The sequence below is a fragment of the Oncorhynchus kisutch genome, linkage group LG22 (genome assembly GCF_002021735.2).
Source record: "Oncorhynchus kisutch isolate 150728-3 linkage group LG22, Okis_V2, whole genome shotgun sequence".
NCBI classification, from domain to species: Eukaryota; Metazoa; Chordata; class Actinopteri; order Salmoniformes; family Salmonidae; genus Oncorhynchus; species Oncorhynchus kisutch.
In genome coordinates, this window is record NC_034195.2 from 27,569,069 (window position 1) to 27,593,301 (window position 24,233).

Consider the following 24,233-nt stretch of genomic DNA (forward strand, 5'->3'; position numbering starts at 1 on the left):
CCTCCCAGCCCTCCTGCTCAAACTCCGATGGAGTTAGGAGGCGCTGCATCAAGGGGGCCTGGAGGAGGAGGCTCCTCCTGCACCCACTGTGGTCGGAGAGGACACACTTCCGACCGGTGCTGGAGGAGCTCGTCTGGGAGTCGAGATGGCAGGCGGAACACTTCTCGGTCACCCCAGGTGAGTCAACACCAAACTCACCCAGAGCTCACTGTTGGTCACATGTTTTTATTAATTTCTTTCCCTGTGTTTTCTCCCTCTCTCCAGCGCTAGTCGATTCAGGGGCAGCTGGGAGTTTTGAGGATCGCAGACTCACCCGTAGGTTGGGAATTCCGTTGGTGCCGATAGATCCGCCCTTCCCCGTGCACTCCTTAGACAGCCGACCGTTAGGGTCAGGGCTGGTCGGGGAGGCCACGGTTCCACTGGACATGGTAACGCAGGGGGATTATAGGGAGCGGATCAGTTTCTTCCTTATCGATTCACCTGCGTTTCCAGTGGTGCTGGGGGTTCCCTGGCTGGCCAGTCACAATCCCCAAATTTCCTGGAAACAGGGGGCTCTCCAGGGGTGGTCAGAGGAGTGTTCAGGTAGGTGTATAGGAGTTTCCATCGGTACCACGTCGGTGGAGAGTCCAGACCAGGTTTCCACGGTGCGCATTCCCTCAGAATATGCCGATTTGGCTATCGCTTTTTGTAAGAAAAGGGCGACCAAATTACCACCCCATCGACGGGGGGATTGCGTGATAAACCTCCAGGAGAAAGCTGCACTTCCCAGGAGTCACATGTACCCATTGTCACAGGAGGAGACGTTGGCAGGGGTACATTCGGTCCTCCATGTCAACCGTCTCCTCTTTTTTGTGAAAAAAAGGAGGGAGGTCTGCATCCGTGCATTGATTATCGAGGTCTCAATTCTATCACAGTGGGGTTTAGTTATCTGCTACCTCTCATCGCTACGGCGGTGGAATCATTCCACGGAGTGTGTTTCTTCACAAAACTGGACCTCAGGAGTGTGTATAATCTGGTGCATATTCGGGAGGGAGATGAGTGGAAAACAGCATTTAGTACCACATCTGGCCACTATGAGTACCTCTTCATACCGTATGGGTTAAAGAATGCTCCAGCCATCTTTCAATCCTTTGTAGATGAGATTCTCAGGGACCTGCACGGGCAGGGTGTGGTTGTGTATATTGATGACATCCTGATCTATTCCGCCACACGTGCCGCTCATGTCTCCCTGGTGCGCAAGGTACTTGGGCGACTGATGGAGCATGACCTATACATCAAGGCTGAGAAATGTGTGTTCTCCAAATGAGCCGTTTCCTTCCTGGGTTATCGCATTTCCACCTGGGGGGTGGTGATGGAGTGTTACCGCGTTAACGCCGTGCGTAATTGGACGACTCCGACCACGGTAAAGGAGGTGCAGCGGTTTTTAGGGTTTGCCAATTACTACCGGAGGTTTATCCGGGGTTTTGGCCAGGTGGCAGCTCCTATTACCTCACTGCTGAAGGGGGGGCCGGTGCGTTTATGGTGGTCTGCCGAGGCGGACGGAGCTTTCAACCGGTTGAAGGAGCTGTTTACTGACGCTCCCGTGTTGGCACATCCGGGCCTCTCTTTGGCGTTCATAGTGGAGGTGGACGCGTCAGAGGCTGGGTTTGGAGCCGTGCTATCACAGCGCTCGGACACGCCACCGAAGCTCCGCCCCTGAGCGAAACTATGATGTGGGGGACCGGGAGTTGTTGGCTGTGGTGAAAGCCCTGAAGGTGTGGAGACACTGGCTTGAGGGGGCTTTGCACCCTTTCCTCATCTGGACTGACCACCACAATCTGGAGTATATCCGGGCGGCGAGCAGACTGAATCCTCATCAGGCTAGGTGGGCCATGTCCTTTACCAGATTTAGATTCACGATCTCTTATAGACCAGGATCCCTCATCACTAAGGCCGACACGCTGTCCCGTCTCTATGACACTGAGGACCGGTCCATCGATCCTACTCCCCTCCTTCCAGCCTCTAGGCTGGTGGCACCGGTGGTATGGGAGGTGGACACGGACATCGAGCAGGCGTTACGCTTGGAACCTGCGCTTTCACAGTGTCCTACCAGTCTTAGGTATGTGCCGCTTGGTGTCCGTGATCAATTGATTTGGTGGGCCCACACACTACCCTCTTCAGGTCATCCAGGTATTGCGAGGACAGTGCGGGATCTTAGGGGGAAGTACTGGTGGCCTACCTTAGCTAAGGACGTGAGGCTCTATGTATCCTCCTGTTCGGTGTGCGCTCAGAGTAATGCTCCTAGGCACCTGCCTAGAGGGAAGCTACAGCCCCTCCCTGTTCCACAACGGCCCTGGTCTCATCTGTCGGTGGACTTCCTTACCGATCTTTCCCCCGTCTCAGGGGAACACTATGATCCTGGTCATTGTAGACCGGTTTTCTAAGTCCTCCCATCTCCTCCCATTGCCTGGTCTCCCTACGGCCCTACAGACTGTGGAGGCCCTATTTACCCACGTCTTCCGGCACTACGGGGTGCCGGAGGACATAGTTTCTGATTGAGGTCCCCAGTTCACGTCCCGAGTTTGGAGGGCGTTTACGGGGCGTCTGGGGGTCTCGGTCAGCCTGACCTCTGGTTACCACCCCGAGAGTAATGGGCAGGTGGAGAGAGTTAACCAGGAGGTGGGTCGTATTGCCAGGACCGGCCAGGAGAATGGGCGGGGTACGTCCCAAGGGCGGAGGTGGCACAGGACTCACTCCCCCACTCCTCCACGAACATGTCACCATTCCAATGCGTGCTGGGCTACCAGCCGGTCCTGGCTCCGTGGCATCAGAGTCAGACCGAAGCTCCTGCGGTGGAGGAGTGGGTGCAGCGCTCTAGGGAGACCTGGATGGCAGTCCAGGAATCTCTCAAGCAAGCTGGTGGATGGCAGAAGAAGAGCGCTGACCACCACTGCAGTGAGGCCCCTGTGTTCGCACCAGGGGACAGGGTCTGGCTCTCGACCCGAAACCTGCCCCTCCACCTGCCCTGCCGGAAGCTGGGGCCGCAGTGTGTGGGGCCATTTAAAGTCCTGAGGATAAACGAGGTGTGTTATAGATTACAACTCCCTTCTTACTATCGTATTAATCAACTCGTTTCATGTGTCTCTCCTCAGGCCGGTGGTAGCTGGTCCCCTACAAGAAGGTGAGGTGCCGGAGGTCCCTCTGCCTCCTCTGGACATCGAGGGGTCCCCGGCGTACACGCTACGAGCTTTTCAGGTCCCCCCGGGTGAGGGGCCTGCAGTACCTCGTGGACTGGGAGGGGTACGGTCCGGAGGAGAGGTGCTGGGTACTGGTGGGGGACATTCTGGATCCATCACTACTAAGGGATTTCCATCGCCTCCATCCGGATCACCCTGCGCCCCACCCTCCGGGTCGCCCTTGAGGCCAGGGTCGGCGCGCTGCAGGGGCCGCGAGTCAGGAGGGGGGTACTGTCACAAATCCCGCCGAAGGTGGTTCCTCTTCCTGTTCGGGCAGCGCTCGGCGGTCGTCGTTGCCGGTCTACTAGCTGCCACCGATAGCCTTTTCTGTTTCAGTTAGTTTTGTCTGATGTGTTACACCTGTTTCTTGTTTGGGTTTTGATTTGGGCTATTTAAACCAGGTATGCCCACCTGCTTTGTGCGGGCTTGTTTTTCTGTTCATGTGGTGTGTATTCTCGTGGACTATTTTCTCCGGACTGTTTGGTCCTGCTTTTGGGCTGGTTTAAGTGATGTGCCTTAGTGTTTGGCGTTACCGTTACTTGTTGTTCTGGATTAAAAGATCACGATTGAACTACCTCTGTTCTCTGCGCCTGACTTCTCCACCCACTACTCCTAGAAGCCGTGACAATAAAGGATATGAAATCATATTTTTTATTCTTTCAAATGTATTTCAGAATATAGACACTCCAAAGTATAAAGCGTATAATGACAACAAGATGTTGTCTGTACCATATTGTTAGGGTCTTACAGGAGGCATGTATAGGTCGAAAAAGGGCCTAACATTACCACTTTCATCATGATGTAACAATCAAATAAGTATCTATTTGGAAAGGCTTCAAATCCTCAAAAACCTATTCCAGCTCATTGATGTATTGTGATACGATTTAACTGAATAATGACACTATTGGTTAAAGGATCCAATGCAGACCTGCCCGTACACAGTAATTAATACATCTTGATTCAATGCAGACCTACCCTTACACTGTAATGAATACATCTTGATTCAAGGCAGACCTACCCTTGTACAGAAATAAATACATCTTGATTGAATGCAGACCTACCCTTACACAGTAATAAATACATCTCGATTGAATGCAGACCTACCCTTAAACAGTAATAAATAGATATTGATTGAATGCATACCTACCCTTAAACAGTAATAAATAGATATTGATTGAATGCAGACCTACCCTTAAACAGTAATAAATAGATCTTGATTGAATGCAGACCTACCCTTAAACAGTAATAAATCTTGAAAAGATCTTGAAAAATAACGGAAATTGCATCTGGAATAAAAGGGTAAAAAATGTATTTGATTTTGCACAGCTACACCAATAAAGAAATATATTTCTACATTTTCCATCTTCAAAATAAGTCTATATAAAAGGGTATTGGGTTAGAGGGCTGATCTTTCAAATCTGCCTCAGTGTCACAAAATGTCAATCTCCCACAATTTCACACATCTCTGTCAACTACGTAATCTCACTCTATCACAGGAATTTCACACATTGTGATCAAGTGCGCGGTCAAAACTTCACACAACTGTCCCTCTCGGGAAAGAGAGGTCAAGATCATATTCTCAGAATTGTCAAGTCTCAGTGTAATATATATTTTTTTAAAGAATGTAGTGGAAAATGCAAAAACGTTTCCACACAATATATGTATTAGAAATGCAGTGATTGGTGAGGATGTATTGTAGCATCTAACACACAATGACAGCTGCCTGAGCTTCACAGTGACTATTTTCTGTGTGTTTGTGTGTATGTGTAAGAGCACGTAATGCTTGGGTATGCATATGTGTATATGCAAGAATGTGTGTGTGTGTGTATGTGTGTATGTGTGTGTGTGTGTGTGTGTGTGTGTGTGTGTGTGTGTGTGTGTGTGTGTGTGTGTGTGTGTGTGTGTGTGTGTGTGTGTGTGTGTGTGTGTGTGTGTGTGTGTGTGTGTGTGTGTGTGTGTGTGTGTGTGTGTGTGTGTGTGTGTGTGAAAATGGATGTGAATGCATTGTTCGTGACCCACAAGGTGATGGTGTGTGTGCCTGCATGTGTATTTGTGCATGCATACATGAGTTTGTGTGTGTGACTGTATGATGGTGGGGGTGGGAGAACTGGGATTAATCATGCAGGATCACGACACTGAGACTGGGAGGAGGACCCAGCATTGCTCCCATGGCCATGCTTGTATACCCAACTCCCAAAAATAGGTCAGTGGAACACAAGAAACACAGCAGTATCAACTCAAAGAATCCTAGTCTGCCAGTTGCGCCAGCCAGTGCCTTGTCGCCCCGTCTGTAAGCCACGTTCAACACTACCAGTCTGCCATGCAACTCTCCCCTCCGAACAGACAAACACGTCCTCTGGAATGGAACAGAATTAATACCCAAGGATAAAGAACTGCTAAAGGGACCCCTGAACCCCCCTGAAACCCCCGTCCCGTCCATCCCCTCCCCTCGTCCACCCCCCTATGTCTACCCTTCAAAACTTGTAATTGTCGCAAGAGCTGGAGGGCTGTATTTCTCATCAGAAAGAGATCAGTGCTATAGTATGACCACACTGACTCTAATTTATTAAACACACACCAGCACAGAGAAAGCACACATAACAGATACCATGAGAGTAACAGTCCTATCCACTTAAGAGAAACATCCCAACACACACGTCTTATCATCTGTTTTGAATTTCTAACTTGGTTTCCTCCCAGAATAGATTTTTTTCCCACAGCTTAATTCCCTGGTAATAAACACATTCTGAGGCAGTCTCTCTCTCTCTCTCTCTCTTTGCAGGAAACTGAAATGGAGAGTTGGCAGGCAGTGAATAGAGAGAAGCTTCACTTCCCTACTTGTTACTCTAGCTGCCTATTGCACCGTGGAAACAGCATGCATGCATTCTGCTCTTACCTTTCATAGCTGAAATCACAAAATACATCATTAAGCTCCGAGTCCATAAGAGAGCACTATCACCAGCGCAAAGCCCTCCACTGCTGTCTCAGCAGCAGCTGGCCAGCACAGCTCTGTCTCTCAGCCTCCGAGCATGAACACACGAGAATCCATGTGACTGTGACATCAGCACTCATGTCCGCCTGTTCCCACCCCCTGCCTTTGATTGGCAAAGCAGGCAGCCAGTGGGGGCGCTGAGAGCTCAGGCGCTGTTTGCATTGCTAAGGCTTGTCTGAGGGCTCGCTAGACACAGCACACTTTCACTATCTTGTCTGGCTTATCGTTTAGTGCCAGGATAAAGTCATAACAATTTCTCTGCCAGAAACAAAAATTCCATTCCCTTTTTTGCTTTCATAATGTAAGGAAAATAGGAAAACTAAGGAAAGAGAAGAAAAAAGTTCAAGAGAGACTCGAATAGAGAAAAAAGGGAAGATAAAATAAGTAGACGAATACATTCAATGAGAATGAGGGAAGGAGATAATATAGAAAACAGAGAGCAAAAGGGAGATAATCTAGAGAGGCTGTCTAATTCCCTGTGGCTCAGTGATAACAGAAGTCCTCTCTTCATCTTCTCTAGATGGTACTACTCATTCTGCCTCCAGATGTCTACCTGCAGAGCAGAGGGGGGGCCTTACAGAGCCCAGACGGACGAGTGGAGGACGGATGAGTGGAGGTTCAGCCCATCCCCTGACCTCTCCACAGGACTCAAACACCTCTCACCTCCTCTCCCCCTCTCCCACGGCTCACACACGCAAGCTCTGGCAGGTGAGAAAGGGGAGATAGTGACGAAAGGGTTTGGCTGATCCCCTCCACCCCACAGTGACTAGCGGATGAGTTTCTCTCTATTGTTTTCTCTCACCCTCTCTCACCCTCTCTCTCTCTTGCCCTCTCTCTCTCGCTCCTCTGATAATCTGTTCAGACCCCTTACCAGCTGGCACTATCTGACACAATATTCTGTTCATAGTGCCATCCGGCTCTGGCCAATAACCGGGTTCATTTTGAATTTCCATATCATCCCTTCTCAAGAAATATTCAAAATACTTCAATGCATTATTTAGACATCTTTCATGCTAATAGTTTGGACTGGCAGTTTTACCAAATTAATTAGTTCCATGTGTATATGTCTACAGCCAACTTGTCCTATTGGTACTGCTGCAGGAAGGGTATACTGTGTATACAGTAGGGATCACGACCTATGATACATCAAGTATGCAAATACCTCCTGCCCATGACGCCATAAATCTAGCAAATGAACGTGTTTCATTACGACCTCTACATGATCCATTAGAGAAACTATAAACACATTAGCTCCTGTTATGTCAACACGGGTCTGTCACTGCACACAATCTAATGAACAAAATATAATTCAGCTGTAGATATCATCAAATGAAGCGTGTCATGGTTACAAACGAGTGAACGTGATGAGGTGGTAAACACATTTAATTCCCCCGTCACACTGAAACCTAGTGTCTCTCAGGTTGGATAACCACAATACCCTGTGTTGCTCTCTATATAAGTCAGTCTGCTGGCCCACGCAGAGCCAGCTTAAACTGTCACTTTCAGCACAGAAAACACTGTGGTGTGGTTGCCTTGGCTGTGTGCTACTAGTTGCTACAGTATTATTTTAGTATTACTAAAATCAGGAGCCATCTCACTGCTGTTGTTGTGAGGTCCTTGTTTATAAAACAGCATGGCTTTGGCCCCTGGGTGGCCAGGCCCCACTGTGACCTCACATACACTCTCTCCTGGCTGCACTCTGCTCTGCACTTTCTTCCCAGACTTTCAGATGACTGCAGATAATAACAGTTTAGTCTAAAGGCTGCTTATCTCTGAGGAAAGGAACATCTACACTACACTACACTGTCTGTGTGTGAAAGAGAGAGTGGGAAGGATAGAGTAGAGTTTGTTTGTGTGCATTGTGTCTGTATGTTTACTGTACGTGAATCTGTATGACTTTTGTAAAACCTTGGTTGAGGACAATGTGTGAAAGCACCCACCGGGCATCATTGACACAATAAGGATCAGACAAGCTAAATGCCTTCTATGCTCTCTTCAAGGCAAGCAACACTGAACCATGCATGAGAGCACGAGCTGTTTCAGATGACTGTGTGATCACTCTCTCCGTACCCGATGTGAGTAAGACCTTTAAACAGGTTAACATTCACAAGGCCGTAGGGCCAGACTGATTACCAAGTTGGCAAGTGTGTTCACAGATATTTTCAACCTCTCCCTGACCAAGCATGTAATATCTACATGTTTCAAGCAGACCAACATAGTCCCTGTGCCCAAGAATGCCAATGTAACCTGCCGGGGCGGCAGGGTAGCCTAGTGGTAAGAGCGTTGGACTAGAAACCAAAAGGTTGCAAGTTCAAATCCCCGAACTGACAAGGTACAAATCTGTCTTTCTGCCACTGAACAGGCAGTTATCCCACTGTCCCTAGGCCGTCATTGAAAATAAGAATTTGTTCTTAACTGACTTGCCTAGTTGAATATAAATAAATAAAATGACTATTGCTCTGTAGCACTCACATTTGTAGCCATGAAATGCTTTAAATGGCAGGTCATGGCTCACATCAACACCATCATCCCATCCCTGGAGGCATACCACCTCAACAGACCCACAGATTATGTCATCTCTATTGGACACCACATTGCCCTCTCCCACCTGGACAAGAGGAACATGTGAGAATGCTGTGCATTGACTTTAGCTCAGCATTTAACACCGTAGTGCCCTCCAAGCTCATCACTTAGTTAAGGACCCTGGAACTGAACTTCTCTCTCCACAATTGGATTCGGGACTTCCTGATGGGCCGCCCCCAGGTGGCGAGGGTAGGCAAAAACCCATCCGCCTTTGCTGGCCGTCCACATGGGGGCCCCTCAGGGATGCATGCTTAGTCCTTTCCTGTACTCCCTGTTCACCCACACAACATTGTGGCCGTGCACGACTACAACACCATCATTAAGTTTGCTGACGACACCACGGTGGTAGGCCTGATCAACATCGACGATAAGACCCTATTTGGCTGTAATATTATCACCTCTCGAAGAGCATACTCACAACTACAAATGTCTGATTATTCCATGCAAAATAATTGAGCACATTTGCACAGTGGCAGCAGGTAGCCTAGTGGTTAGAGGGCTGGGACAGTAACTGAAAGGTTGCTGGATCAAATCCCTGAGCTGACAAGGTAAAAATCTGTCATTCTGAGCAAGGCAGCTAACTCACACCTCCCTGGGTGCCGTGGATGTCAATAATGGCAGCACCCTGGACCTCTCTGATTCAGAGGGGTTGGGTTAAATGTGGAAGATTCAGTTACACAACTGACAAGGTATTGCATTTAGCTCTATCATCAGAGTTATACAGCAAATAACTAACATGCTTTCAGGAGCCGTAGATATCAATTGATAGTGTCCTGTAATTCCAGATTTGTGAGGGTGCCACCAGATGAATGTAAATTGTTAAGGTAAATTGTTAATGCTATTTCTGACTTTCGTAACACTCTCCTTGGCTGGTAAATGGCTGTATGGGTTTCTGTGGCTAGGTGCTGACCTAACATAATCGCAAAGTGTGCTTTCTCCGTAAAGCAATTTTGAAATCTGACACAGTGATTGCATTAAGGAGAAGTTTATCTTTATTCGTATGTTTAACACTTGTATCGTTTATCAATGTTTATGATGAGTATTTCTGTAATTTGATGTGGCTCTCTGCACTTTCACCGGATGTTTGTTTGAGACAATACCTATGTAAACTGCGATTTTTGGATATAAATATGAACGTTATCGAACAAAACATACATGTATTGTGTAACATGAAGTCCTATGAGTGCCATCTGATGAAGATCATAAAAGTTTAGTGATTAATGTAATCGCTATGTCTGACTTCTGAGCCCTCTCCTTGGCTGGAATGGTGGTGGCATGGTTTTCTGTGACTAGGTGCTGACCTAACATAATCGCATGGTGTGCTTAAGCAGTAAAGCCTTTTTGAAATCTGACACTGTGGTTGGATTTACAAGAAGTTTACCTTTAAAATGGTGGATAATACTTGTATGTTTGAGGAATTTAAATTATGGGATTTCTGTTGCTTTGAATTTGGCGCCCTGCAATTTCACTGGCTGTTGTCGAGGTGGGACGCTAGCGTAGCGGAGCAGGTCGAGAGCTTCAAGTTCCTCGGTGTCCACATCACTAAGGATCTATCATGGTCCACCAACACAGTCTTGAAGAGGGCAGGACAACGCCTCTTCCTTCTCAGGAGGCAGAAAAGATTTGTCATTGGCCCTCGGATCCTCAAAAAGTTATACAGTTGTACCATTAAGAGCACCTTGACTGGCTGCATTACTGCCTTGTATGGCAACTGCTTGGCATCTGACCGCAAGGCGCTGCAGAGTGTAGTGTGTACAGCCAAGTACATCACTGGAGTTCAGCTCCCTGCCATCCAGGAACGCTACACCAGGCAGTGTCAGGGGAAGGCCCTAAAAATTGTCAGACTCCAACCACACAAGTCTTAGACTGTTCTCTCTGCTACCTCACAGCAAGTGACACCGATGCACCAAGTGTGGAACCAACAGGACCCTGACTAGATTCTACCCCCAAGCCATAAAACTGTGAAGCATTTTTTTATTATTTTGGCTCTATACTCTGTATGTAGCACATGGGGATGTGTGAAACTTTCTCTCAGCCTTAAGTGTCCCGCTTGTGTCGCCTCATTAGCTACCTATTGAGGTGGCACGATCGGCTAAGACACTTGAGGAGGGCGGTCACGTGTGTTTGCGAGGCAGAGGTCCAGAGTTTGCGCCAGGTATGGGCTGAATCGTGAGAAAGTGGTATTCGCTAAGCAAGCAGAGTGACATCCTTTACAGTGGTGCCTAGTGACTCAGATCTACAGTTGTGCTCAGCTCAATGCCGGTGTCGCTGTTGAGTAAATTTGAGAGGTGAATGTAACACATGGGGATGTGTGAAACTTCTGTGTCCTGCTTGCATTGCCTCATTAGCTACTAAGCTGTGTGACGTACTGTACATTAATGTGGATTCTACCATAATTACGGGTAATCCTGAATGAATCGCGAATAATGATGAGTGAGAAAGTTAGACGCACAAATATCATAATCCCAAGACATGCTACCCTCTTACCATTACAATAACAGGGGAGGTTAGCATTTGGAGGGGAGGTATGATATTTTTGCGTTTAACTTTCTCACTCATCCTTATTAACGATTCATTCAGGATTATCTGTAATCATGGTAGCACCTACATTCATGTAGAAGTGTTTAGAAACATTCTATTCTTATTTACAATAAAAGTGACTCCAAAAATGACACAATACATTATTTACCATTAATTTCTATTGGGCACAAAATTCTGAAACACAACCAAAACAAACAGAAAATGCATCCAATAAATGTTTAGAGTCATAAGTTTGATGTAGTAATTGTGTGCTGTGAATTTGAGATCAAATACTTAACTTTTTATTGCTTTAATACACATACGTATAAGTGAATTTGTACCAAAACCTTTGCGCCCGTAAAATGGGGGGACTATGTACAAAAGTGTTGTAATTTCTAAATGGTCCACCCGATATGGATACAAATACCCTCATTGTCAATGTTTGATTTCAAATTCAAACTGTTGAAGTATAGAGCCAAAAGAAGACACCATGTTTCACTGTCCCAATAATTACAGAGGGCACTGTAGTTAGTCTGGGTAGCTATGTGGTTAACTATTTAACTATCTGCATTGACCCTTTTTGCACAAACCTTTTTTACTCATCACGTACACTGCTGCTACTGTTTACTATCTATACTGTTGCCTCGTGACTTTATTCCCAGTTATGTGTGCATATCTACCTAAATTATCTTGTACTCCTGCACATCAACTCTGTACTGGTGGCCCGTGAATATAGTTAGTTAGTGAATATAGCTAGTTATTCTTACTACTTTTCTATTACTTCTCTATTTTCCTTCTCTCTGCATTGTTGGTAAAGGCCCGTAATCAGAATTTCACTGTTAGTCTACACCTGTTGTTTACAAAGCATGTAACATATACTATTCTATTTGATTTGACTGTCAAAGCATACAAGCCACAATGCATCCTGAAAGTGTCACACTATACTGTAATAATCTGTCTCAATGCAGGTTTTCTGGATAAAGCTTCTGCATCCTAGGCACAGTGAGAAGAGCAGACATACTGGACCAGCTGACTTACAGCTACAAGTCAGGAAATACCTGGTGTTTCTGAGGACAGCTGCTGCCAGAAATGCCACTTCCTCTGTATGCACAATGATGGAATGCTCCCCTGACTACAGCCCATTCACAATGACAGTATGCCAATACTGAGGTGTTGCTGAACTCATTACCACATTGCTTAAATTACAAAACAACTGACAGTTAATGTCTTTATATGAATGTGGTGATGTAATGTAAGATCAATGATGTCTGTAATCCATGAACTATGCAATGGTACACTGATGTCATTGGTTTACCTTGTCTTTTGTGTGTTATACCACCTCTTCACGTTATGACATTGAATATCCTCCACGGTTATAGTCAATAAATATCCCAGGTGATGTGACTCTTTGATCTCTATTCAGTTCCATCTGGAGATGGACTAGTACCCATCATTTCTTGTTTACTGAACCTATCCCAAATCAGAGGGGTAAAAATTAGCAATGACTCCTTGATGTGTGTGCAGAGCCAGTGTCCGTTTTTCCACAGATAACCAGCTCTTGATGCAGTCAAGAGCTGACCTGGGCTGAGCCGGACTGCAGTGGGTCCACACTCACTGCCTCTCTGCATAAACACCGGCCCAGTCAAGTGTCTTGCGCTCCTCTGTGATTAATTCTAGCAAATGTATTTATTGTAAACAAGCCCTGTGGGATGGAATTCAATTGAGAGGAGACTCGGAGCCTCCACTGGTGCCCTGGAGGAGAGGACAAGAGCCGATAATGGCCTCATTAGCAGTCTGTCAGTAGCCATCCCACATCCCACGCCTTCCCTCACTGCCTGGCTGGGCTGGCTGACTTGGGACGCAGCTGACCCATGTTAACTACAACAGTACCACGCCACTGCCCTAACACTCCACACCACAGAGCATAGAGAGCATAGAGAGCATAGGGACTAAGTGCTCATCATCCTCTGTCTCCCAGGATTACAACACATATCAGAGATACAGATACAACGACGAATGGTGAATAATCCATACAGCGACATGGACGATGTGGAGGGGAATGTGTATGTGTGTATTGCCAGCCCCCAGCTGAAGTGGAATTAACAAGATCCAACAAACACCCAATGAAAACAATACAGATCAATTTAATATAAATTCCAAGCAGTGGAGGGCATAATATCAAACCATAACAGCACCGACCCATACGAGACAATCATAAACCAATTTAGAGCCATTTCAGGCAATTTCCTGCGGCTTCCACTTGTGGGGAAGACTTCAATAAATCACACAGACAACAAAAGGAATATCTATTTCAGGGAAAATAGGAGACTATTGGGGTTCTTTCTGTGGGGTGGGAGCAGAGCATTTAAAGAGGGGTTTGGAGAATTTAGAAACATACATCTATGCCGCCATGCCTGTGGAGGAGTGTCATGGTATAATGTATACCTAGAGAAAATGCTGTGGAAACATTATTGGTAATGGACTTTCCATTGAGCATGGTGGGCTGTGCGGTGTGGACTGAGTCAGGTGGCTGTAGAGGAGAGTGGTGGTGGTGGGCTGCTGACTGACTGACTGACTCACAGTGACAGTGTGATCAGTGGACTCTCCATTAGTGACTGTATAATGCTCTCCATATGAGGAGCACCAGGCCAAGCCAGTATCAGCCACAGCCCAGCTCACAAACCCACCCCATATTTATAGAGCAGTAAGGCCACACAGACGAAAGACAAAAGCCTCAGTAAAATGACATGTAAGAGCTGGTCCACCATTACTACAACTGCATGGGGAGGTGCATTAGGTTACGCCATAACTGACATTATAACTGTATACACATAGTCACTACAGTCTATTTACTATAATGTGGGCGAATAAAACAGCTACAACCTCTGGTACTAGGTCTACTAAGAATGTCTGCTAAATGACTCAAATGTAAATGACTCAAATGTAAAATGTACTATCACCATCATTTATAAAGTATAGCTACAAAATGCTATTTGGTCTCCATGCTCATCCAATCTCTGAGAACAATCATACATTCCATATATTTAAGTCAATTACATGAATTTGATTTAGATTTTACAACACAAAGCTCTTATGTGTTAAATAAGGATGATAAGAGAAGAGTTACGACATCTACCACAGAAGAGGGTTCAGTGGACTTGAAAAGATGTGCGTCATGATGGAAATAAACTATGGAAATGTCAAAAGACCAAGATTTTTTTTAAATGTTGTGAAGGGAAGTACATGTCTGCTCTAAATTAAATGAGGACCCTTCCAGGTATTAAAGAATACGGGGACATTTGGCAGTAAACAATTTGATAAGCAGTAAACTCCTCTAATTGAAAACATCCGATGCCCCCCAGCAGCTAGTTTGTAGTGGTTTGACGTTGTTGTTGTTGTCATCGCTCTGTTCAGTTTAATAGAACTGGGATGCCATGATGATCTCTTTGTCTTTGGGCATTTCTTATTTTGTAATATGAGTAATGTGAGAAGGAGACAAAATGTGTTTACAAGATGCAGAATAGGATCGGCTCCTCATTTGATCACGATGGGTCAAAACAATAACTCATCTCTGTGAAAGGTATTTGATTATGGATTACAAGGAGGTTGCTATTAGAATAGAAAAAGTAAATGTATCAGTAAATCAATTAAACAGAATTGTGCCCACTTCAGATGCACAGTAAATTCATGAAGATCATGACAAAAAGGAAAGAAAGCTGCCTTTGAGCTGTAGAAGCATATTCGATAGCACTGACAACACGTCCAACAAATATGAATACACATCAAATTGTACAATCATGTGTCCCGAGTCCCTTTTGCACAGAGCTGCCTGTGGGGATAGAGGGGGAAGCCATATTAGGCTTGACAGAGAGGCAGCATGAGAAGAGGGAGAAGGAGAGATTATAGGAGGCATTGCAGCCATGCAAGAGGCTTAGCCTGCCTAGGCGGGAGGCGGAACCCTGTGAATTCAAATGAACTGGCAAGACTCCCCAAAACCAGCCTTTCCATCTCCAGCAGGACAGAGTGGAAGGTGATTAGGCACTCTGCACCCCTCTGTAACTCTTCCACGACAAACCAAATAGAGCAGGTCATTTTCCCTGTGATAATTATGTCCATAACCAGTCATGAGGGATTGGTAATGGACCTGCTTATTCTTCATGTGCTGCAGAGGCGCCGGCTAAGGCTGTCGTGGGGAAAAGCATGATTACGTTTATTTAGCTGTTGTTGAGGGGTGACTCTTGTAAGAGCAGCGGTGGCTGGTGTAAAGGCCAGCAGGGGAACTTGGCCTTTGCGGGGAAGTTAACGAATTAACTTCATTATTGAGGCACATACCAGAGAGACCCCCTGGAGTGTGTGATGCATTACCTAGTGTCAAACCGACACACTCCCCCAACATCTCCAATGTAGAGCAACATCAACTCTGGGGGAGGTAGGCATGTAAACTAAAATAGTTAACCTTCTGACTTGAAAGGAAGAACAAAAAAAGTGCAACAAACAAGCATGTTCACAGAAATGGTTTCTATATATTTCTGTTTCAAACAGAAATTCAATGAGCTCCTGAGTGAAGCAAAATGTGTATCCCTGCTTGTAAATTAGAAAGTGCACTAATGGTTTTCTGTCTTAATTCACCAAGCCCTTCTCTCTGGATACACAACGATGAATAATGAGGGAAGCCTGCTCCTGTGACTGCTCTGTACAGAACACCTCTGACGAAAACTGTTTTAGCCTTAAAATAACAATGTTCTGTGTTTATTAAAAAGAACTCTGCTCAAGCATGAAAGTAACTTCTCCAAAGTTCACAGCACTCTATAAAACCAGCGACCCACCAGAGGGACTAACTTTTAAGAAGGAGGGAGATCTTCAGGCTTTGGATGAACACCGCACTTAGTCTTCCCCCTTCTGTTGGGCCTTGCTGGAGTTTCTCCATGGAGCACGGCGGATCTAGCAGTAGCACTTAAAGCCGGTGCGCTCTGAACACTTGTACTCTTGACTTATGAGGATGCCATGGGTGCGGTGGATTGATTCATCACAGGGTGTGCTCCTCCTGCACTCTTGCACATTAGTAATGTGGTCCGCAGAGGAGGAGGCCTGTCACTACTCTGTACCTGGACCCCACGAACAAGGTAGGTCAACAGGAGACGTCAGCGCACTGGCCCACTTTTAGTCTTTCACAGCACCTTTAAGTTTCCACGGGCTCCACCAGCCCAGAGCATGGAGAGACAGACATGCTGAGCTGGGCATGGGCTGTACATACAGGACAATCCACAGACATCAGGCTTGATATGAGCAATAGGTTATTTATGAGTTATTTATGAGTTAAATGTGTGATTTAACTTCTATCTTCATTTTTTGTATCATATAATAATTGAAAGTCGGTCCAGCAACATAACAACAAAGGAATGAGTGTGCCTCAAAGAAGACATACTTGTAAGTGAGATATTGTGCCCTCCAAACCAACACAGGCCTGAGGGAATTTCATCAGAAGGCTGGGTAGTCTTGTTATGAGCACCAAGCACATGATCATCTGTTCTTCTTTCATATAATATAGAGCCACTTTAAGTCAGTATAAGCTTTTGACCTGAATACTGCAGGTAATGCAAGTTAAACACCTACTTCTGTATTCATGTTTGTCATTTTACTAGTGAAGATTAGGTAAAAAAAAGGCTATTTGAAACCAAAACACAGGATTAAAGGATAATGCTGCTATGTGTCTTCTGAGTCGACCTTGATTCTGTAATCAAGCACTATACTGTAACAGCATGTTTCTCTCACTCTTATAGTCAATACACTTTCTGTACAGCTGCTCACTTAGACTTAATGGCAAACACTTGATGGTACAATTCTGGCTGAGGGAGAAAACTATTTTGACCAGATTTTCTTTTAATTCATTTTTATTTCACCTTTATTTAACCAGGTAAGCTAGTTGAGAACAAGTTCTCATTTACAACTGCGACCTGGCCAAGATAAAGCAAAGCAGTTCGACACATACAACAACACAGTGTTACACATGGAATAAACAAACATTCTGCCAATAATACAGTAGAAAAGGTCTATATACAGCATGTGCAAATGATGGCAGGTAAGGCAATAAATAGGCCATGGTGGCGAAGTAATACAATATAGCAATTAAACACTGGAATGGTAGATGTGCAGAAGATGAATGTGCAAGTAGAGATACTGGGGTGCAACGGAGCAAGATAAATAAATAAATACAGTATGAGGATGAGGTAGTTGGATGGGCTATTTACAGATGGGCTATGTACAGGTGCAGTGATCTGTGAGCTGCTCTGACAGCTGGTGCTTAAAGCTAGTGAGGGAGATATGTGTCTCTAGCTTCAGTGATTTTTGCAGTTCGTTCCAGTCATTGGCAGCAGAGAACTGGAAGGAAAGACGGATAAAATATGATAATAGATAAAATATGTTTATGATATAAATTTGGAATTCAAGTACATATCATTTTGTTTTTTGTTTTTATTATTATTTTAATGTTCATCAATATTTGAAGGTGTTACCTTAGCTATAAAGAGAAAAGAAAACAAAGTGAAAGTAGGAACCTCACACAAAGACAGGCAGCGTTGTCTTTAGTCTGTCTCTAGGCGAATAATCACTAGTGAATTGATTTGAATTACGCAGACTCTGACTTTAATGACCGTGGGGTGAGAAATGAAGTTGATCTTTAAAGTGAACAAACCTGCAGTCAGCCACGGCATCATTAAGGAGACTGCCACTTAATCAGAGAGAGGACACAAATTTAGCAGGAAGCTAACTATGCAGGAGGTGCCCTCGACCTATTACAACGCATCATAACATCGCATATGAACAGGTGGGTTATACAGCACACATCTCTCAGCCACCCTTATTTTACTGACTCCCTCTCTTGCACAGTTTTCATTTTTTCACCCCCCTGCCGCAGACACAGTAGAATAAGAACCTTCCTTTGATGTCTGGGATCCCATAATGCTGAGGCATTGAAATCCACATGCTAGTTATCTGTGGAATCTTAATGATCACGGCTAACAACACTGCATAAAAGCACCCAAACACATTAATAGCACCAGAATAGCACCAGATTTCTAATGAAAGTAATCCAATACAATGTTCACATGTGATCAACACACACTAGAATGTATAGATCACAAAGAGTGTTTTTCTTGTCAATAGATGTGTTGCCTTTCTGTATCGCCATGTCTTAACTGAATAAAAGTCTGCTCTATATTTCAGCTTCCTATTGCATTATGCTATAGTGTATTTCCTTTTAAATAGCAGCAGTTTGATCCCTAAAATAAAAACAGATAATATTGCCTCTTCAAATCCCCATTACTTCTATGCAGTGTTATTTTTTTGGTCTTCTTCTGCTAAATAAACAATCACAACTATGACAATGAACATCTTAGTCAGCATAGTTTATTCAACAATATTACATCTGAATAATTCAGGAATTAAATTATATATGTTAATTCTGGGCCAAATGATTCAAACCTGATATCATTGCATCTGCATTTTCATAGTTATTATATATAATTGCAAATCTCACAATAGAATACTTCTGGATATTGTCAATTTAGTACTACAATTACTTTCATATTTTTCCAGGTGTTCCATAGAGAATGGAGGCAGGAAAGACCTTATTAATGTTAGCCTGTGTGTGGTCTGTGAGTGGGAGAGGTGTAGTAGCCTGCCTCTTCTCCATCTCTTCTCCCGAAGTTAATGATGGCACAAGGACATTTAATTATGGCACCCATCTTAAAGCTTCCCCGTCAGCATCACTCAGGATCATATCCGGAGGAGCTCTATGACCTCCTCTTCTGTCACCCTCCATGAATCAAAGCTTTCATTACATGCTGACACTCTTGTCCTGTATTGGCTGGACGACGTGCACCCTGGGAAAGTGATGAGGCAGATAACCTGCTCTCATGCAAGGCCGGTCTCTGTGGCATGGTCATTGCGTGACAGTCTGCCCTACCCTGTCCTGCCCTGCCAGCCATGCCAGCCTGCCTACCCCACTCCACCTCGCCATGCCATCTCAGCAACCCCTCAGCCCCTCACCTGCGATGGCAGGCAGCCTGCCGAAGAGAAATCGCCCACAGCAGATGGGGAAAGTTATTTTAGCTGGCTCGTCCGAGCATTGTGTCCTTGTCACATGTCACTTACTCTTGTTTTCTGGTCTGACACGACTTCAAGACAGGGCCTTTCAGGTTGGGGTGAGACACAAAGAGACAGGGTGAGGAAGAGCTGACGAAGCCTCTCTTCTCCTCTCCTCTCCTCGCTCCGGCTCAGGCACTCACAAAGACACAGCACTGGAGAGGAACCAGATTAAAGCCCCACAAAGACATCCCCCCCCAGCCCTACAAAGGCAGTCCTCCAGCCCCAGAAAACGCTGTCGGAACCCCCTACCAGTCCCCCACAGCTCCCCATGTCTCTCTTCCTTTCACACACACAGTGGACCCAGAAGGTGATAAAGAACCCAATCCATTCTGAGAAACTTATGCAAAGAAAGTGCATTTTCCAAAGGCCATTTGCAATTTTACAAAATAGCAGACATAATGCTTTTACTGAAAAATGAGGACCTGTCATATTGTGTGGGAGGAAAAATTGAGAAAAATAATGCTGGCCTGGTTAACGACAAATAGATAGCTCTATTGATTTCCTTTTTCGAGCGGCTGTCCATCCCTCACTGTGGTGATTATACTGACCTATTTCACCAAAAAATATCTGTCTATTGTGGATTAAACCAAACTGTCCAAAAATAAAATATTGTTTTCACGGAACAAAGAAATAGACTAAAGTGAAATATAATATATTGTAAAGAAGAAGAAAAGATGGTGAGTGTCAATTTGAAAAGACAAAAACTGCAAGTTTGAGGTTTGAATAAGTGTTCAGCAGCAGAACAGGCTTCTCTTGGTTCGGGTACTCGACCGACACCCAGCAGTATTGGTACCAATTTAAATCAATAATAACATAATATTTAATTCTCAAATCTATTTTATAACATAAAAAGTATTCAGTAAATGCTTGCATATTATATGCAAACAAACAAATATTTAATGAATTGTAAGAATATTTGCATTTGCGATTAATTGTTTATTTCAAAACAAAGTACAATATAAATCTATGAAGTCATGTCATCATTTTTTGTTTGTGTTTTCCTCTCTGAGTCTGAGTACTGCTGTATGTGATGTAGCAGTACTCAGGGTTGTGTCTGTCACTAGTGACTAGTAGTATCTCACTGTGTAGCTGTGGGACTCTGCCTGCCTGAACTTCATTATCAGCCCCAGCTAAACAATGTACGTGTGTACTGGATGCACTCCCACATGAGTGCAACTAACAAATCCCTTCAGAGCTGAATCAAGGCAACAATATGATGAAATACCTTCAAACAAACACTGAGCGGGGAACATTGAGCTATGCAGAGAAGACTCACTCTGCCTCAGGCTATTCCACAGGAGTATGTCTGTTGCCAAGCAAAATTAGATAGCAACTGGGACATATTATTCTTCCAAATTGGCAGCGTACAGCATGATTAAGGACCATACAGCTCATGTTCGATTAACCACAAATATTTATGCTCAGGGTAGCAATAAATAACCCCTCTCAGCAAAGAATAATTGGATCTGACATGTCATAATAACAAGTACAGCAGATGTTTAACATGGGGTGGTATCCATCACCTAATCATGTCAAACACACCAGGAGTGGTGTGTAAATAGGTGCTAGTAGTTTATTTTTATTTCAACTTTATTTAACTAGACAAGTCAGTTGAGAACAAATTCTTATTTTCAATGGCGGCCTACCGAGGAACAGTGGGTTAACTGCCTTGTTCAGGGGCAGAACAACAGATTATTACCTTGTCAGCTCATGGATTCAATCCAGCAACCTTTTAGTTTCTGGCTCTAACCACTAGGCTACCTGCTGCCCCAGTAGTACATCTGCTTAATGTTAAAACACACAATTTGAATACAATAGACCAACCATTTCAAAGGTATTAGCTACATGAACAAAAATATAAAACTATAATAGCATATGGATATCATTGTTAAATCGTAAAAGCTCCATATTATGATCGATTTAATGATACCACGCTATTTTCCAGACAGTTTTCAGATCTATTGGGTGTGCTGTGATGTCTAAATCATGTGGTTGAGTTGAACAGAGCAGGTAAATAAATGAAGATGAAGGGACGAGGCCATGTTTCTCAATACGTGGGGGCTGCCTGTCGTGCCAATGGAGATAAATACACCCTAGAGCACACTCAGTGTATTTATGAGTCTGAGCTATATAGTATGTAGCCTTCTCCTCTACTCTCCTTTCTTCTCTTACATTTGACATTTTAGTCATTTAGCAGACACTCTTATCCAGAGCGACTTCTCCTCTCCTATGCGTCTCTTATATGTCCCCTCTCCTCCATCTCCTTTCTACATCTGTGATACTGTCTACCTCTGGCCATTCGATACAAAAAATACCTAGGGCGTATCTCAATACCAGTACTTTCGTTAAAAATAGTAGGCATGTCGGGTATGCAAAAATAGAATGTTTTGAATGTCTGGATGTCATACTCATTTAGTTTTTTCATCTAGTACAATTTGCTGCATGCTGTTGAGGATGAGAAATGTATTTTCAGACCCACGTGTGTTTGACAACAGTTGATAATCAGCTGATAATTTAATAAGGGGGCACGCTACCAAAATGGACGAATGGCGGGAAACAATGCAATTGCGCATTAGATTATGCATTCTCAGTATGCACTGTATTGGAAAACTGTAATGTATACAGTAATTTGGGGCATTATCAACAGTAAAATACTGTGTAATGTTTTACTGCAGCATACTGTAATTTATCGGGCATTGTGGGAAAATGATGTGGATGGGGAAAGAATTGCTGTACTTGGAATGGTACCAAAATTAAACAACACAGAACCGTACAGTATTTTTGGAGCCCCAAAACATTTTGACCACTAGTGGGTCAGGGTTGGGCTCAATTCGAATTGAAGGCAAGAAGTAAACTAAAATGACAATCCAATAATTAAAAAAGGACATTTATTTTCAATGACTTCTCAATATACTGAAAAGTAGAAGCTATTTATTTCAAAAGTTTTTACATTTCTGAATTTTAAATTTAAATCACTTCCTGAATTGACTGCCTTCAATACGTATTTGAAATCAACCCTGTACCGGCTGCATGGTATTGTTGTTTGTGGCTCATTAAAGGGAAACTTCACCGCTCCTCTTTGTCACTTTATATGTCCATTAATATGGTATTAACATATCATATGTGTCATAAAATCATCCCTACATGCAAATACAGGCATTAATGCAACAGGCCATACATACATTTCCTGGATGTAAGCAAACCACATTATCCAGAATTCATAGCGATATCAGGACGTAGTACTGCTCCGGTGGATCCAGTTCATGTGGAAAAAATATCAAAATGCCTGTGTTTGTAGCCAGCACTTTCAGCCAGAGGATTTTGAAACTGATGGGGTTGCCAGGTTGTCGAACGTTGAAAAGTGATGCTATTCCACAGATTTTCCCCTTCACTTCAAAGAGGAAGGCCAAGGAAGGCATTCGATCAGCCAACATCAGTCTACTGGACCGTATCTAACAGTTGGCCAGCTAGCTAAACAACTACTGCAGAGGCTGTTCTATTTTGAGTCCTATCCCATCAACATAAAGCTCAGCACCAGGAACTAGTGTAAGTCACCTTTGCTAAAACTTTCCATGACTCCAAGATGAGAAAATAAATCTACTGGAGCTAGGCATGAACATGGTCCGTGTCTTGTTGTCATAGCTGTTGTGTTTAAAAGTAAGCTACACCTTCTACTGTAGTCTTCTCTGTATTATGGAGGCTTAGTTGATTGTTCATGCAAAGCTTGAAGTCTAAATTTAAGAAAAGGAGGCATTAGGTGTGTGGCGGCAGGGTAGCCTAGTGGTTAGAGCATTGGACTAGCAACCGAAAGGTTGCAAGTTCAAATCCCCGAGCTGACAAGGTAAAAACGACAAAATATGTCATTCTGCCCCTGAACAGGCAGTTAACCCACTGTTCCTAGGCCGTCATTGAAAATAAGAATTTGTTCTTAACTGACTTGCCTAGTAAAATAAAGGTAAAATAAAAAAATGTAACTGACTGGTGTCTCTTGGTGGTGGGCAATGTTTGTGAAGGTTAGTATGCCTGATCTATGGACATGAGGAGGGTGGGTAGATAAAGTATAGTTCCTTGAAAAAAAAAAAAGTAGTAAAATGTTGGCTAATCACTGACTACTGTGTGTTCTATTGATTCATCCTGCTGCTGATGACCTGGACACCAGCTTTAGTAGTACAGAACCTATAGGCCCATTGGATGAAAGCTTTCAGTCGGAAACGAGTTCAAGTACAACATCATCTGACTCTGAAACAAGCCAGGACAGACTAAAAGCCCAATACCCTCTTCAGAACACAAAATTCAAGACAAAGTTTATTTGCTCTGGATGCAGGAACAGTTATGGCTATGTACATACAAAAAAATATATTCTACTAACGCCTATAATAAATGCTATGGTTCTACAAAGGAAATACTTGCATATGGTATTGGTGGGGAGTCGACTCCTTGCTTGTCAACTCCCATATCTGGGTGCCAATCTCCTAAGATTCAGTATTTTTGCAACGGAAGAAGTTGCCGTAGTCTACTTCAAGAACACAAGCTCTCACATCTTTCACAGCAGAGAAAGAGGAGCGAGCTAGCGAGGAACAGAGAGAGATGGGAGGGTGAGCCAGGCAAAGGTAGGCATGTCGGCCACCAGGCAGACAGTCAAAACCGTGCATCGGTAATCAAAAGTTCACTCATGACCACCAGATGCATCAAACTCCGCGTTCCGGTGTAATTCATTCATTCATGGAGCAGTCCGCAACGCTATGTTGGGGATGCCACACTAGGCTGCGGTGTATTGT

At 44.2% G+C, this 24,233-nt stretch overlaps 1 protein-coding gene across 2 annotated transcripts in view; it reads right to left on the reverse strand.

The window, feature by feature from the left end:
• The window catches only part of roraa (RAR-related orphan receptor A, paralog a), a 306,708-nt gene that overhangs the window by 82,835 nt on the left and 199,640 nt on the right, over positions 1–24,233 (reverse strand). Inside the window, exon 1 of one of the 2 annotated variants that reach the window (XM_031801702.1) lies at positions 6,112–6,265. The exons of the other annotated variant lie outside the window; for it this stretch is intronic. Coding sequence (XP_031657562.1) covers positions 6,112–6,142 — 31 coding nt within the window. The 5' untranslated portion in view covers positions 6,143–6,265. Of the gene's footprint in view, positions 1–6,111; positions 6,266–24,233 lie in introns of those variants that run through there. 2 annotated transcript variants of the gene reach the window in all.